Genomic DNA, 13,450 nt, shown 5'->3' with positions numbered 1-13,450 from the left:
GGGAAAAAAAACAAAAATGATCAAGACCGAAAAAATATGCATTTAAATAAATGTGTTACCTCTCTTAGGGTTATGCGTCCTTGAACGACACGCCTTATATGGTGATGGTACAGACCCGAGCTGTTGTTGACAGTAAGTCAAACAACACTTTGGGAGAACTAGATCTATTTTTATAAATATGGTTTTCTATTTTGATCTCCGCTGAAACAATTGTATTTTGTTTTCATTAAAACTGTGTCAGGGGTGCAGAGTTTGGTGGAGGACATCGGGGGGAACATTGGCAACCTGTCCAAAGCGTTGCCCGTGCACAATTCATTGTCCAACTTCACCATCTTCATCAGTCACATTCATGCCAAGATCGAGGACCAGTACCCTGAAATTGACAAAGTGGACTTCTACAGGTCCGACCACTGCTGGTTATACCATCTGTGTGTGGGGAAAAAAATACACCATGAACATTGTACACTAGGGATGGGCAACTGCCAAATGGCGACCCACACTCTGAGTGGCCCCTTGATTATGGTTGCCCATCTCTGATGTAGATAATGTAGATTTACTTGGATTGTGTTTTATATCGGCATCACTTCAAAATTTACGTGCATGCAAAAAATGCACAAATGGAGGGTGATGTGTGCATGTTGCATTTGGAATGGAATGGAAATGGAATGATTCTATTTCCATTTCACTCTTTTTTTTTTTCATATGTTGTTGCGTGTGTGTGCTGTCAGGTGGACGGGCTGCGTGGCTTTGTGCTGCATGCTGGTGCTGGTGCTGGCCTTCAACTACCTGGGCCTGCTGTGTGGCACGTTGGGATACGATAAGCACGCCTCTCCCACCACACGAGGCTGCATCTCCAACACGGGAGGCACCATGCTCATGGCGTAAGAAGCCGTCACTTTTCAAATACAGCCCCACTTCTGACACCACCGCTAACTCAAAAGTCACTTTATTGGACATAAACAAAAGCCGCATAAAGCAAAAGTTTATCCCTACTTCTGGAACACTTATTTAAAAAAAGAACATTGGTCAGTTAAATTTACAAATGAGAAACCCTAGATAAAAAAACATAAATCCCCACGTTTGGTGCCACTTTCTAAAAAAAAAAATGTTAAAAATGGAAACTCACTTCTGATAAAAAATATATATATATACTGGTAGATACTTTATGGGGCATAAAAACATAAAGCCATATTTTTTTAAAAAGTGGATCCCACTTCTGGCATCTCTTCAAACAAATTATTGGACATTAAAATTAGAATCTCTACTTTATTTAACTGGATCCCCATTTTTACATTACGTTAAAAAAACATGTTTAATTGTGCATCAGCATAAGCAATATTTTAAAATGGATCCCCATTTCTGACACCACTTCTAAAAAAAATAAATAATGTACTTTAAAAAATTGAACTTCCCTGACACTGACAGCATTTCTGACAAAAACTGGCTCCATTAGGCCTAAAAATAAGAGGCTATATTAAAAATGGATTCCCACTTGTGATACTACTAACAAAAAGATTGTTCAGCTCGACATAAAAATAAGAAGGCATATCTAAAAAAAAAAAAAAAGTTTCCCGCTTGTAACTTAAAACAGCCTATTAGACGTTAAATAAGATGACATATTTTAAAAAGGTGGATCCCGCTTCTAACAAAAATGGTTTTCCTAGATGTAGAAATAATACACCACATTTTTAAATATGGCTCCCCATTTCTGAAAGACGCAACAAAAAAGTTGTATTTTTGGGCGTAGAAATAAGAAGCCCAGTTTTAAAAATTGTTCCCCTGCTTTTGACACCATTTTAACCAAAAACATGAAAAATAAGACAAAAGCTAAGACAAGTTAACTGTTGTGAAATAAAACTACAATAAAGTAAAACTGCCCACTCCTTTAAAGGTGCCCGACAGACAAAAGTGTAAAGTGCAATTCACTAGATATATAGTTAAAATCAAATAATGTTAAAAGATTCATATTGTATTGTTATTACCATCATGATTATTCTTATGTTTGTGATGTGTGTCGCGGTCCCCAGTGGCGTGGGCTTCAGCTTCATCTTCTCCTGGGTTCTGATGGGCCTGCTGACCGCCATCTTCCTAGTGGGCGGCAACATGGAGAAGCTCATCTGTGAGCCCTTTCAAACCAAGGAACTCTTTAAGGCCAGTCATCAAGTGACCAATCAACATGACAATATTCAACGCGATTGGTCGACGCCATTCGCTTTTGCTCATTGCTTCCGACTGGTCTCCAGGTGGTGGACGCGCCCTACCTGGTGAATTCCGAGTGGAGGAACTTCATCCCGGGGTACTTGTACAACGACTCGGAGCTGCAGCTCACAGCAGAGAGTTTGTACAGGTAAAAATATGGAGTTTTGATATTTCAATCAAAAAAAGTATACTTATTCATATTTGCCATTCCATCTCTTTTCTGGAAATGACTTTCTTCAGGGCCTCTGATTGGCTAAAATGGACTCACGGTGTGTTGCTGTAACAGACTAGTTGAAATGTGTCCCTCTTTGTAGTATTTAAATTTTTTGGTAATGTATGCTACAAGGCAGTAACTTCCGCTTCCTCTTCTATGGTTATCACATTATCCTGTTTTTTTAGGGGAGGTTGTCTCCTTTTTATGATGTCAAAATTTGCATTTTTTTTCTTCATTTTTCATTATCATCAATATTATTGTTATTATTATTATTATTATTGTTATTATTATTGTATATAAACACGTATAACTCCCCGATCCCCAATTTCCCTTTTGTTTATTTTATTTTCCAGACCAATTCCTTTTCTTTTCTTTTTAATCTGAATGTTTCCAATTGGTCGCTTTATTGGGTTTTTTTCCCCCCATAAACTGTTTATAACATGTTACACCACAGTAACTCTACTTTCCCTTCTATGGTTATCATCAAATTTTCACTTTTTAAAGGATTTTCTTTGAGCTGTCTCCTGTTTTTTAAGTAATTTCTTTTTACTGTTTTGTCAACTGTACTGTACAATTAGAGTATCCAACAGAAACTCCATTTTGACTTGCCATTTGGTTGCCGTCTTGTGCTTTTTCCAGAAATGGCGTCTTTCTGACTTCTTAGTGGATGAAATGGCTTCTTGCATTTGTCCCTTATACAGTAGTAATCTTTATAGCATTTGTATTGTGTACTGTTCAATGTATAGTGGAGTTTTTTTCTCGCTCAGAACAAGTTGATTGTTTTTTTTTTTTTTTCCTATGCAACTGTCTTACATCATTCCTTGTGTCCCAAACATGTTGAGCTTCATTGTGTCCATTTAAAGCCACGTACATGACATAGCAGTGTAAACCTGAAGTCTGTTTACAATGTGCAGCCCTGCGTCGGCGGCTAATCTAAACTTCCTGTGCAGCGAGAACGTGTGTTATGCACTTCCTGTCATATTCACTGGGTGGCAGCAAACGCTTTGACTAACGTTCCGTTTGTGTCTCCCACAGCACTTGCAAAGAAAACAAAGGCATCTACTCGGCCCTGCGCTTGGACAAAGTTTTCAACGTCTCGTCTTTCTTCAACACCACGATGGTTAGTGAATGCAACATGAGCACTCACCGCCCCTGCTGTATGCCTGGATTTTTCATTTTGATTTTTTTAATGACTTGTGGAGCTTTTATTAGTTTTCCTACTCGCGCTGAAAAAAATAACTACAATAGCCCATTCATCCATCCATCCATTATCGAAACCGCTTATCCTCACAAGGGTCACGGGTGTGCTGAAGCCTATTCCAGCTGTCTTTGGGCAGTAGGCGGGGAACACCCTGAATTGGTTGCCAGCCAATCGCAGGGCACACAGAGACAAATAAACATCCGCACTCACAATCACACCTAGGGGCAATTTAGAGTGTCCAATCAACTTACCATGCTGGTTTTTGGAATAACTATAATAGCTATAAAAGTAAAATAAGTTAATTAAGTGAAAATAAATATAAAACTACATTTCATTTTCTATTATACAGTATTATTATTTTCTTTAATTTACTGTACACTGCTAAATTTAAATTAGAAAAATCAAATCAAGCAAATAAAAGATAAAATAAATGTGACAATAATATAATATACAATTGAAACAAGTACAATAAATAACAATACATGTTTCAATACATATACAAAATGTTAACAAAAAACATGTTTGTACACAGATATATAAAATACATTTTAAAATGAATAAATACAAATAAATATATTAAATCACAAAACATATGTAAATCTGTCATCCAAATGCCACAAGCAATTAGGACATTAAAATACAAATATCATTCGCTGATAACATTAGCCATTTAATCAGATGATATAGCATGAAATTATGCCTTGAATATATATTTGGGTGGAAAACAAATAGCTTTCCATTTTTATTTTCTTAAATTTTTATATTCACAATTATCACATTTTTAATTCTGAATGACTTGTAGGTCGCTGCAAGTGTACCCAATAAAGCGAGTTAGCTCAGCCACCTGTTTTTCCAACATATTTATTTCTATGTCCCCTAATTGCTGCCTCCCCCATCTGTATTTGAGTAAAGCAAAAATATTTCCGCTTTTTCTGATGGATTTATTCTCTCTGATGACAGTTCACGAAGGATGTGGTGACCCTTCTGAGCAGCGTGAAAATCGACCTGAGAGGGGTCATCTTGCTGGAAGCGGAGGGCAAGCAAAACCTTCTTGATTTCTCTGAGGCGGGCCTGTCGGAAATAAACTACGCAGATTACCTGGAAGAGGTGATGCGTTTCACACAAAATGAGATTCATAGCTTTTCTTATTGACCAAAAATGCTGCACATTCCTCGAATGGATCTCAAAGTTAATTCTGTGTAAATGAAGTGTAACTAAAGCATATGAATGTGATTTCTCTCCCGCAGGTCAACAAAGGCGTCACAGCGGTGGACCTGCTTTCGTTTGCCAAAGAGCTGGAAGCCCAGACAGACCTGATGGTATTTAACACCACGCTCCATTTGCCTGTTTCTTTCAATTATTCATGTTTAATACGCCTCCGCCGGAGCGTTTCTGCCAGGCCTAGAGGAGCTTTGCATGAAGTAAACATGTTTGCAAATCAACACTTTCTACGAGTGTTGGGAAGTAGCAAACTACCAATACTTGGTTACTATACTCTTAACTGACTGAGACCTTGGTGGCTACAGGGCGGAAATTTCCATCCTTGGCCTTATTTAAGAAAATCTTGGTTGTTTTCAGCAACAACAGTTTTTCGTAAAAAGAAAATTAAGGCAAAGCTACCTAGCTCTTAAATAATAAAATGCGACTTGTAAGATTTGTTTTTTCCTTCTTAGTAAGAGTACTCTGTATTTGAATATACTATATAATTTTTTGTGCACAGTATTTATTTACTGTGTTAGGATATCAAAAGGGGTATTGATTGTAAGTGGGATTAAAAATGTATTTTTACTTTTGTACTGAGGTACAGGAGTTAAGTTAGTTCTTCTAGTGTTGTACTTTTAATTTTGTGAAGCACATTGAGTTACCTCACGAACAGGATTTTGGAGCCGATCATCGATCAGTGAGTTTTAAAAAAAAACGATAACCGATCACCAATCCGATCAAACGATGGACCAAAATTGGACCCCAAAATTATTTTTAAAATATTGTAAATACATTTTAAAAAATCTGACTGTATATGCTAAGAAACCTTCTATTATTAACGATGGCAGCACAGAACCCCCCTGGAGTGAACGAGATTGTGTTTGTTGTAATGTCTTACAATTATTTTGCGGATCCGATCAAATACGTCATTGATCGATCGTCAAATTATGACATTACACTCGATCACCGATTTTGCAATGTTGCCAAGAAACTATATTTAGTCAGGCCATAGTCTTGTTTAATAGAGAAAAAGTGCTTTGCCGCCATCTTGGCATCCATTAGGCCTACCACCTTTTTAAGGTGGGTGTTGATTCATACTATATTGCTAAATTTAACACTATTGAGTGTGTAACAAAGTGTGTATTGTATTGGTGTGTGTGTGATCCAGCCTCGAGGTCCTTTGCAAACGTCTCTGAAAGGCCACGTGGGCACCGTGCGCCAGATCCACAGCCAGCAGGTGGCCCCCATGCAGCAAGCCATGGTAACACTCCAACTAATGCCACACCCACTTCCCCACCTCCATTTGCAGCCCCTCCCTCTTTTCATTTAGTTTTGTTGTTATTTTACTCTATCAAATTAGCTGTTAGCTTCACTTAAGAAGACACTTCCAATTTACTTCTTTCTGCTTGTTTTCTACGTTCAACATCAAGAAATATGTTAGAGCCAGGGTAAGCGCACTCCCAAGTGTGTCCAACTTGTGTTTTTGTCGTTGTCATGTTGTTACTTTGTGCAATGTGGAAGCTGTGTTTCCAACAAGTGGTGCAGGTAGCATGTAAGGCAGCAATGAATATTAGCGATATACTGATCATCCTAACCCTGCCATCCACCCCCCCACCCCACCCCCATGACACATTTACACTTGTTTTCATGTGTAATGCTGCTTTTGTTCTTGGCGGAGGTAATACAAGCAATACTGAGCTGCACTGCTTGGTGTAAAACAGGTTACTAGAGTGGTGTCTGTTTTCTTGATGGCACACCGAAAAAAATGTATCTCAATTTAGAGGGATACGCGTGTGTACGCTTGTGTGTCTGCGTGTGTGTTTATCCTTGAAAGCAATGATTCCCATCCACAACAATTTCACTTAATGTGTCCAGCAATTCAAATTTACAAATACTGTATCTCAAATCCTGCGTACCTATTGAAATGAATGGAAATGTCATTATTGTTACATCGGCCCATAAAACACCAACGAAAATATTTGTTTTTAATTTGAAAGAAAAGCACTCTGCAATATTTCTATTATGATAGAATATAAGTAGTCATAATAATTAAATGGGAAGTATAATCCATACATTCTAGACATATTATGCATACATAGATTTGGCGATGAAATACAGAAGACCGTCTCAACTAAGCTGCAGTAATATTCGTTGTTTTTCACAGAGTGTAAAGAATACATGCATGTGAGTGTTTTTGTGTGCCTACATTCGTTGCTACAGCTTTTGTTCAATTACAAGTTGTTTAAAGATTTAACATTGATGCTAGTTTTGTTAGCCTATCAATGGCGTTTTACATTGTGTGTTAGCATCAAGCTAGCAGGCTTTTGTATGCCAGACATGTAATTCTCTTTGTTTACTGTTAATTTTTTTGATAAACTTAAAAGGACTGGCAATAGATAGCTTAAAGCAAACAAGTGGACGTTTTTTGGAACAATTTTTCACTATCTGCCAAATTGCCGCTTGTTGCAAAGTTCGCTATCGCCATACACCCCTTTTAACAAAATGTTTTGCTTAAAAAGAAAAAATCGTTTTAGCAATAAGTCAGCTCACTCATAAGTCAAAATTCCACTGAATATAATTTTTGCGATTGTTATTTGGTGTGCCGTGACATTTTTCTCATGTGTCTTGGCTCAATGAAAGGTTGGGAAACACTGCTTTAAGGTGTAGTATTTATTGAAGGACTTTGTGGCCAAAATGCCAACAAGCATCCACTTGCAATCAACAGGTTGACATTTTGCTTTCCGACTCTTTGAAAGTGAAGGTCACATATTTTATTTATGTGTCAAAACCACCAGACTTCCTCAACTAGTGGCCTTGACCTCAATTAGTCACAAGGTAATAATCATACACATAATCCATTTATTTATGGAATAGAGTATTTTCACATTCATCCATTTTATACATAGCACTCATCCTCATTAGCTGGAGCTTACCAGCTCGCCAATAGATCAACTTTAAGGGTCTTTTCATTTTGGAGCACAATCCTTCTGCATGTGTGACGTGACAAATGCGGTCACTTTTAAGCGTGTATCGTTTCTGCTGAGTCATCATGATCCAGGTCTACCTCATGCTTTGATGTTTCTATTCTTATTTGTCTCCCTTGAAGAGCGCCCTGAACCAGAGCATGAGGTTCCTGGAGAGAACTGCCTCAGACCTGCCAGTAAGTCAACCATACGCCCACCCAGTCATAATTTAGCCCTTTGTTCAATAAAACTTGCTTTATACCGGTTGAGAGTTTAATCAACTCAACAGGAAAGAGCTAGCTAGCTATAAGATAACGTAGCAGTCTATATCTTATCTCAGTGGTCCCTCTTGTCAAACACAGATTGACAACACCAGTCACAAAAGATTCAAATTAAAGTGCTTTGTTAAAAAAAGATGGCTGATAGCCCAACAGGAATGGGAACTAGCTAGCTAGAAGCTAACATTGCAGTTTTCTCTCAAACAGGGCAAACAGATTTCACTCAAAATAGATCCAAAGTAAATTTTGTGAACCTTTATTGACAAAAAAAACAGTCAGCAACTCCACTCTTATCAGTGAGAAAAAAACCCGGCTGGAGAAAACTATCAAAATGAAACAAACATCGGAAGCAAATGTAACAGAATTAGTGTTCCAATAAACCAAAGAAAAAGCCAAACAGAAAACTGAATCTCGTGTTTCTTGTCTACAGAACAAAGTGCTAGCCATACTAGACGCTATCACCGCAGCCCAGTTTCTCATCTCCCAGAATGCAACACATCTGATCAACCGGGTACCGACGTGACTTCCATTGCACACATATGATATTTCATACTAAGGTAATATAATGGAAAGCAATGATTCATCATTTTAAATAAGTATTTTCCCCTGCAGGAAAGTGCAAAGTACGCATCAACTATTGTGGGTTACTTCCATCAATACACAGAGTGGATCAAGACGTCTGTAAGTCATAATACTGTACTAACACATGAATAATATGTAATAACATTACTAAGTTATTTTAATATGAAGTGTGCAATTCTCTTTATGTCGCCTTGATGCAGCTGGCCTTGGAGGTGGCGCCCTGCAAACCCTTCAGCAACGTGCTGGACACAATGGAAATTATTACATGCAGCTTCCTGGTGGACTCGATGGTATCCAATACATACGTACAATATAGGAGATATTTCAAAATCTAAAAATGTAATGGTTTCATAGGGGTGAGGAGAATAAAGCATTTTAAAGTGGAAGTCAACCCTCATTTTTTTTTTTTTTTTCAGAATGTGTTCCATGCAGGCCCACTTGTTGAAACAAGGCATTCTGATAAATATTGCGTTTGTGGAATAAGAGTTAATCCACCCGTTTTTAGCCATCTCTGGGGGCGGCCATTTTGTCACTTCTGTCGACTGAAAATGACATCAAAGTTGCTCAGGACTCAGGCAATGACCAATCGCGGCTCACCTGTTTTCTGAACCTGAGTCATGATTGGTTGTTATCTGAGCCCTGAGCATCCGTGATGACATTTTCAGTCGACAGAAGTGACCAAATGGCCGCCCCTGAGATGGATAAAAATGGCTGGATTTTGATGCTTAACTCATATTCCACAAACGCAATATTAGTCAGAATGTCATGTGTCAACTAGTGGGCCTGTATAGAACATATTCTGGGGAAAAAAATGTTTGGGTTGATTTCCCTTTAAGGGGTGCAAAACTTGATTAATTCTTTAATTTGTTTCGCAAAATGTTCTCAGGGGCGCAGCTTATAAACAAATTGTACAGACGCAAAAAACTTTGATTTAGCCATTTCAATTTTTTTTTTTAAATCTCGGGGTGGGAAAACTTGAATTTAACAAGTTTTAAATGTTTTGGAGGAGTGTTGTAAAATTAATCTTCATTTCTTTTAAATAAGATAAGAACATAAAGGGTTTCCCTAGAATGCAGCACAGAAAATGTGAGTGGGTGTAAAACATTTGAATTATCAATTTCCAAAATTGTCATACATCTGTTAGGGCTAAAATTGAATTTGGCAATTTTTTCAAATGTGTGGGCTGAAAATTAATATGCATTTTCTTTCAAATGAGATGATAAAAAGTTTCGTAGGGGGGCAGGTATGTTATCTCATCAAATTTTCCACAAAAAATATCTATATTTGAAAATGTTCCCACTTCCACATCTACAGTATATTAAATTTCCAACTCATTGGATGTTTTTGGTGCAGAATGTGTTCTGGATGGGTCTGGGCTGCAGCACACTCCTCCTCATCCCAAGCATCGTGCTCGCCATCAAGCTGGCCAAGTTCTACCGCAGGATGGACACGGAGGACGTTTACGACGAGTGAGTGCTTTCGCTTTTTTTTTTTTTTTTTTTTGTCACGTTGCAACGACAGATAAAAGCTCTCGCACAAAATTAAAGGATTTGCCTGATAGTTCCCTCTTCAACCCTCCTGTTATGGTTGTTTTTAATACACCAAATGGTGGCACACTGCATTTTTAATCATCCAAATCAGGGATGGGCAACTGGTGCAGCCTACAACCACACAGTTTTTTTTTTTGTTTTTTTTTGGGGGGGGTTTGCGTAAATTTTTTATATGTAATATCACCGCAGACATCGCTGGGTTACACTTGCACCGGGTCTTAAATTGCCCTATACTACAACATGAGTTGGTCTAACTCACTTTTTGAGTGAGTTGATTTTCGTGATGAATGCACAAAATGAGTTTTGGCACCTGATTTTGATTTGCGTGTCAGCAGTTTGGTGCCATCCTTGAATGGAAAAAAAACCCAAAAAATCACAGCATGTGGTTACTTTTTGACTGTTCAAACCTTTTGTTGAATGAAGGCGGGAGCTTTTATATTTGCATTGAGAAAAATATGATGAAAAATGAATTATATTAAGATACCATGATGTACATTGCTTCAATAAAAACAGACATGCATGCATGTTGTCCATTTTTAAAATGGAATTTTTGTCATCTGATTAGGAAGTACATGGTCTTTAGTGGCCGCCCAGTAGCAGTGATAAAAAATTGTGTCTCCTTTCATCATTTACAGTTGCACATCCCTGATCCAAATAAAAATAATAATAATAATATAATAATAATAATATTGGAACAGTTAAATACATGAATAGATTTTTTTTTTTTAAGATTTTTTCTTTTCAACTTTCCATCCAGAGTCTTCATTTAACCTAAGACGACATTTGGCAAGAGAAGCGGGGTACACCCTGGACTCGCCAGTCCATAACTGAGCAGACTTTTCAAAAAAACTTTAAACTTTTAACTTTAAAATGGATCAGTTTGACTGGCAAAATAACAGAAGGGTTTCAACTGCTGCTTTCCTGCATTAGTTTGGGAATGAAATTTGAGTTCAATACTGTTTTCAAGCTTCTTTTGTTTGACCCTAACTCTTTCTTCCCACTTTTATTTCCTCCTTCCTCATAGTTCCTCCGTTTCTGGGACTTGGCATTTTACTTTGTGATAACCATTTGTACTATTTCCATCATCCAGCTCATCCTTCATCCTCTCTTTTTGCTTTTGGCATCTCCTGCTATTCCTCTTCTTTGCACTCTGCACTTTACAAAGACACTCTGGCTTGGAAGGCATGTTCCTTTTGTAACCTGGGGCTGGGGGCAGGCTACTTCCTGGCGCATTCCATAGAACATTATTGTGTTTTTGTTTTTGCCATGAAACGTCCATTTCTGCTTTTACCATTGAATTGTTTACGACTACTAATTCTTGGTGCTGGTGTTTGGGGTGAAAAGTGTCCCTTAGCTTTCACTGAAGGGCTCTCGCAATCGCGACCTTACAAAAGCTTTACTGTGTATTGCTGTAACTAATTCAAAAGAAAATGGTGCCCCCATTGAAAAGGAACAGAAGCATGCCACATGTTTCATCTCGCATCTTTCATGCTTTTGTTTGTATGCAATGTTTTGTTTTCAGTATGGAAAGTGGTAATAATGGTTATCATAGCGAGCCCCCGCAAGGCATCCTAAACCCCCCCGTGACCAGGTAAATATGCTCGTTGGTAGTCCAATGCATGCAATATGGTGGCGGGAGCATGCGCACAAGCACACTCGCACGTACACACACACACACACACGCACACAATTAACTGAACTGTTAACCAGTAAGGCCTAGATAGACCAAAAAGACGCTGGCCAACAATGACAGACGCTTACCCCCTGTGGCGTCTGGCCGGCTGTCGGCACGTCACGGAGGAATACACCGCAACGACAGACAGCGACGCTGACTATTAAAGTACCTTCTGCGCATGCATAAGATGTAATACCCTTCCATACCATCGGCGGCGGTAGTCACCATTTCTCATGGTTAGAAAAATCCAACCGGAAAGCTATTGGCCGAGGGCGGATTATAAAAACGTAAACAATGCATTCGGCTATATTATTCGCTCACGATGAACTCCCACGCAAAGTAAACCATCACGTTCTTGACACGGTATTGTGAAATACTTGCATTGTCAACCCTCGCTCTTGTACTTGTAAGAAGATGAAGGCAGCGGAGGCGTGCTCACTTTTTCCGCATTTGTCACTTCCTATTTGGTGCTCCGAGCGCTGATTTGCTAGCTAATAGCCAATCAGAGTGACCAAATGTCACGACTCACGACGCCGATTCAACATGCGTAAACGCCCCCAAGACGCTTACAGGCGGGTTACGACACTACGACGGTGGCCACTACACCAAACAGACGGCGCTTAAAGACGCAACGACGCTTCAAGACGCTTCACGACCTCCGACGTCGGTTTGGTCTATCAGGGCCTGTAGACTATACTTCGCATTTAGCTTCAGCCTGTATTTTTTTCGAGGGTTTCAGTTGATTGACAAAAAACGCATAGCACTATTCAGAGCTCGTATTCGTCTGGCTTCGTTTTGACTTTTGAGGGATTCAGAGGCTAGGCAGCCAACCAACAAGTACATTGCTTATCCTGAAGCAGACAACGGCTTCGGTTGATTTTTGAGGGCATTCAACTGACTATGCGTCAAGCCGCATAGCCCACATTTATCTTGATTAGTTATTAATTAGCTTGCTTGCATTAGCATTCGTCTTAAATTAGAATTTTGAAGGATTCAGTGATATGCAAACAACTACATAGTCTTATCCAGTATACTTCCTTTTAACTGGATTCGTTTTTGGAGGGATTCAACTGACTATGTGGCTGACCGCTTAACTTTATCCAGTATGGCTATCATTTATCTGGGTTTGGTTTGATTTTTTTTGTTGTTTTTTTTTCAGGGTTCAACTGACTATGCGGATGACCTCATAGCTTTAGCCGTTGTGTACCGGTACATTTATTTATCAGCGTTATTTTGATTTTTGTGGAATTTCAATGAGTGTGCAGCCGACCGCATTGCGTTATTGGATTTATGAAGGATTCTAAAGCTATCCAGACGACCACATAGCATTTGTCTGGGTCAATTTTTCCTTTTTTTTGGTTTGTTTTTTTGCTATTCAACTGACTATTCAGACTACCACATAGCTTTATCCAGAGCCTGATTTAATCTGGTTTAGTTTTTATTTTTGATTTTGTTTTCAAGAGATTCAAATGGCTCTGCGGGTGACTCGGTAACTTAATCCTGGACCTTCATTTATCTGGATTAGTTCGTGTTAAAGAATAAAGCATTTCCTTCAATCAATCTCTGGATAACGCATGTCGCAAAT

The 13,450-nt window shown here is 38.6% G+C and overlaps 1 protein-coding gene across 12 annotated transcripts in view; it reads left to right on the top strand.

Annotated features, from left to right (window-relative positions):
• prom1a (prominin 1a) overlaps positions 1–13,450 on the top strand; it is a 55,057-nt gene that overhangs the window by 34,918 nt on the left and 6,689 nt on the right. For 5 of the 12 annotated variants that reach the window (XM_086055957.1, XM_086055930.1, XM_086055972.1 and 2 more), the window contains 16 exons: positions 69–132; positions 242–401; positions 729–881; positions 2,028–2,151; positions 2,244–2,347; positions 3,449–3,533; positions 4,575–4,721; positions 4,862–4,933; positions 5,986–6,078; positions 6,248–6,265; positions 7,924–7,977; positions 8,489–8,569; positions 8,671–8,739; positions 8,841–8,930; positions 9,994–10,109; positions 11,713–11,781. In XM_086055957.1, the coding sequence (XP_085912083.1) occupies positions 69–132; positions 242–401; positions 729–881; positions 2,028–2,151; positions 2,244–2,347; positions 3,449–3,533; positions 4,575–4,721; positions 4,862–4,933; positions 5,986–6,078; positions 6,248–6,265; positions 7,924–7,977; positions 8,489–8,569; positions 8,671–8,739; positions 8,841–8,930; positions 9,994–10,109; positions 11,713–11,781 (1,499 nt within the window). Of the gene's footprint in view, positions 1–68; positions 133–241; positions 402–728; positions 882–2,027; positions 2,152–2,243; positions 2,348–3,448; positions 3,534–4,574; positions 4,722–4,861; positions 4,934–5,985; positions 6,079–6,247; positions 6,266–7,923; positions 7,978–8,488; positions 8,570–8,670; positions 8,740–8,840; positions 8,931–9,993; positions 10,110–11,214; positions 11,782–13,450 lie in introns of all 12 variants that reach the window. The other 7 variants (XM_086055997.1, XM_086055989.1, XM_086056015.1 and 4 more) reach the window with 3 other exon arrangements.

The sequence above is a fragment of the Filicampus tigris genome, chromosome 2 (genome assembly GCF_054856515.1).
Source record: "Filicampus tigris isolate MCC_2025a chromosome 2, RoL_Ftig_1.0, whole genome shotgun sequence".
Taxonomy (NCBI): Eukaryota; Metazoa; Chordata; class Actinopteri; order Syngnathiformes; family Syngnathidae; genus Filicampus; species Filicampus tigris.
This window is presented reverse-complemented; position numbering and strand designations above follow the sequence as displayed.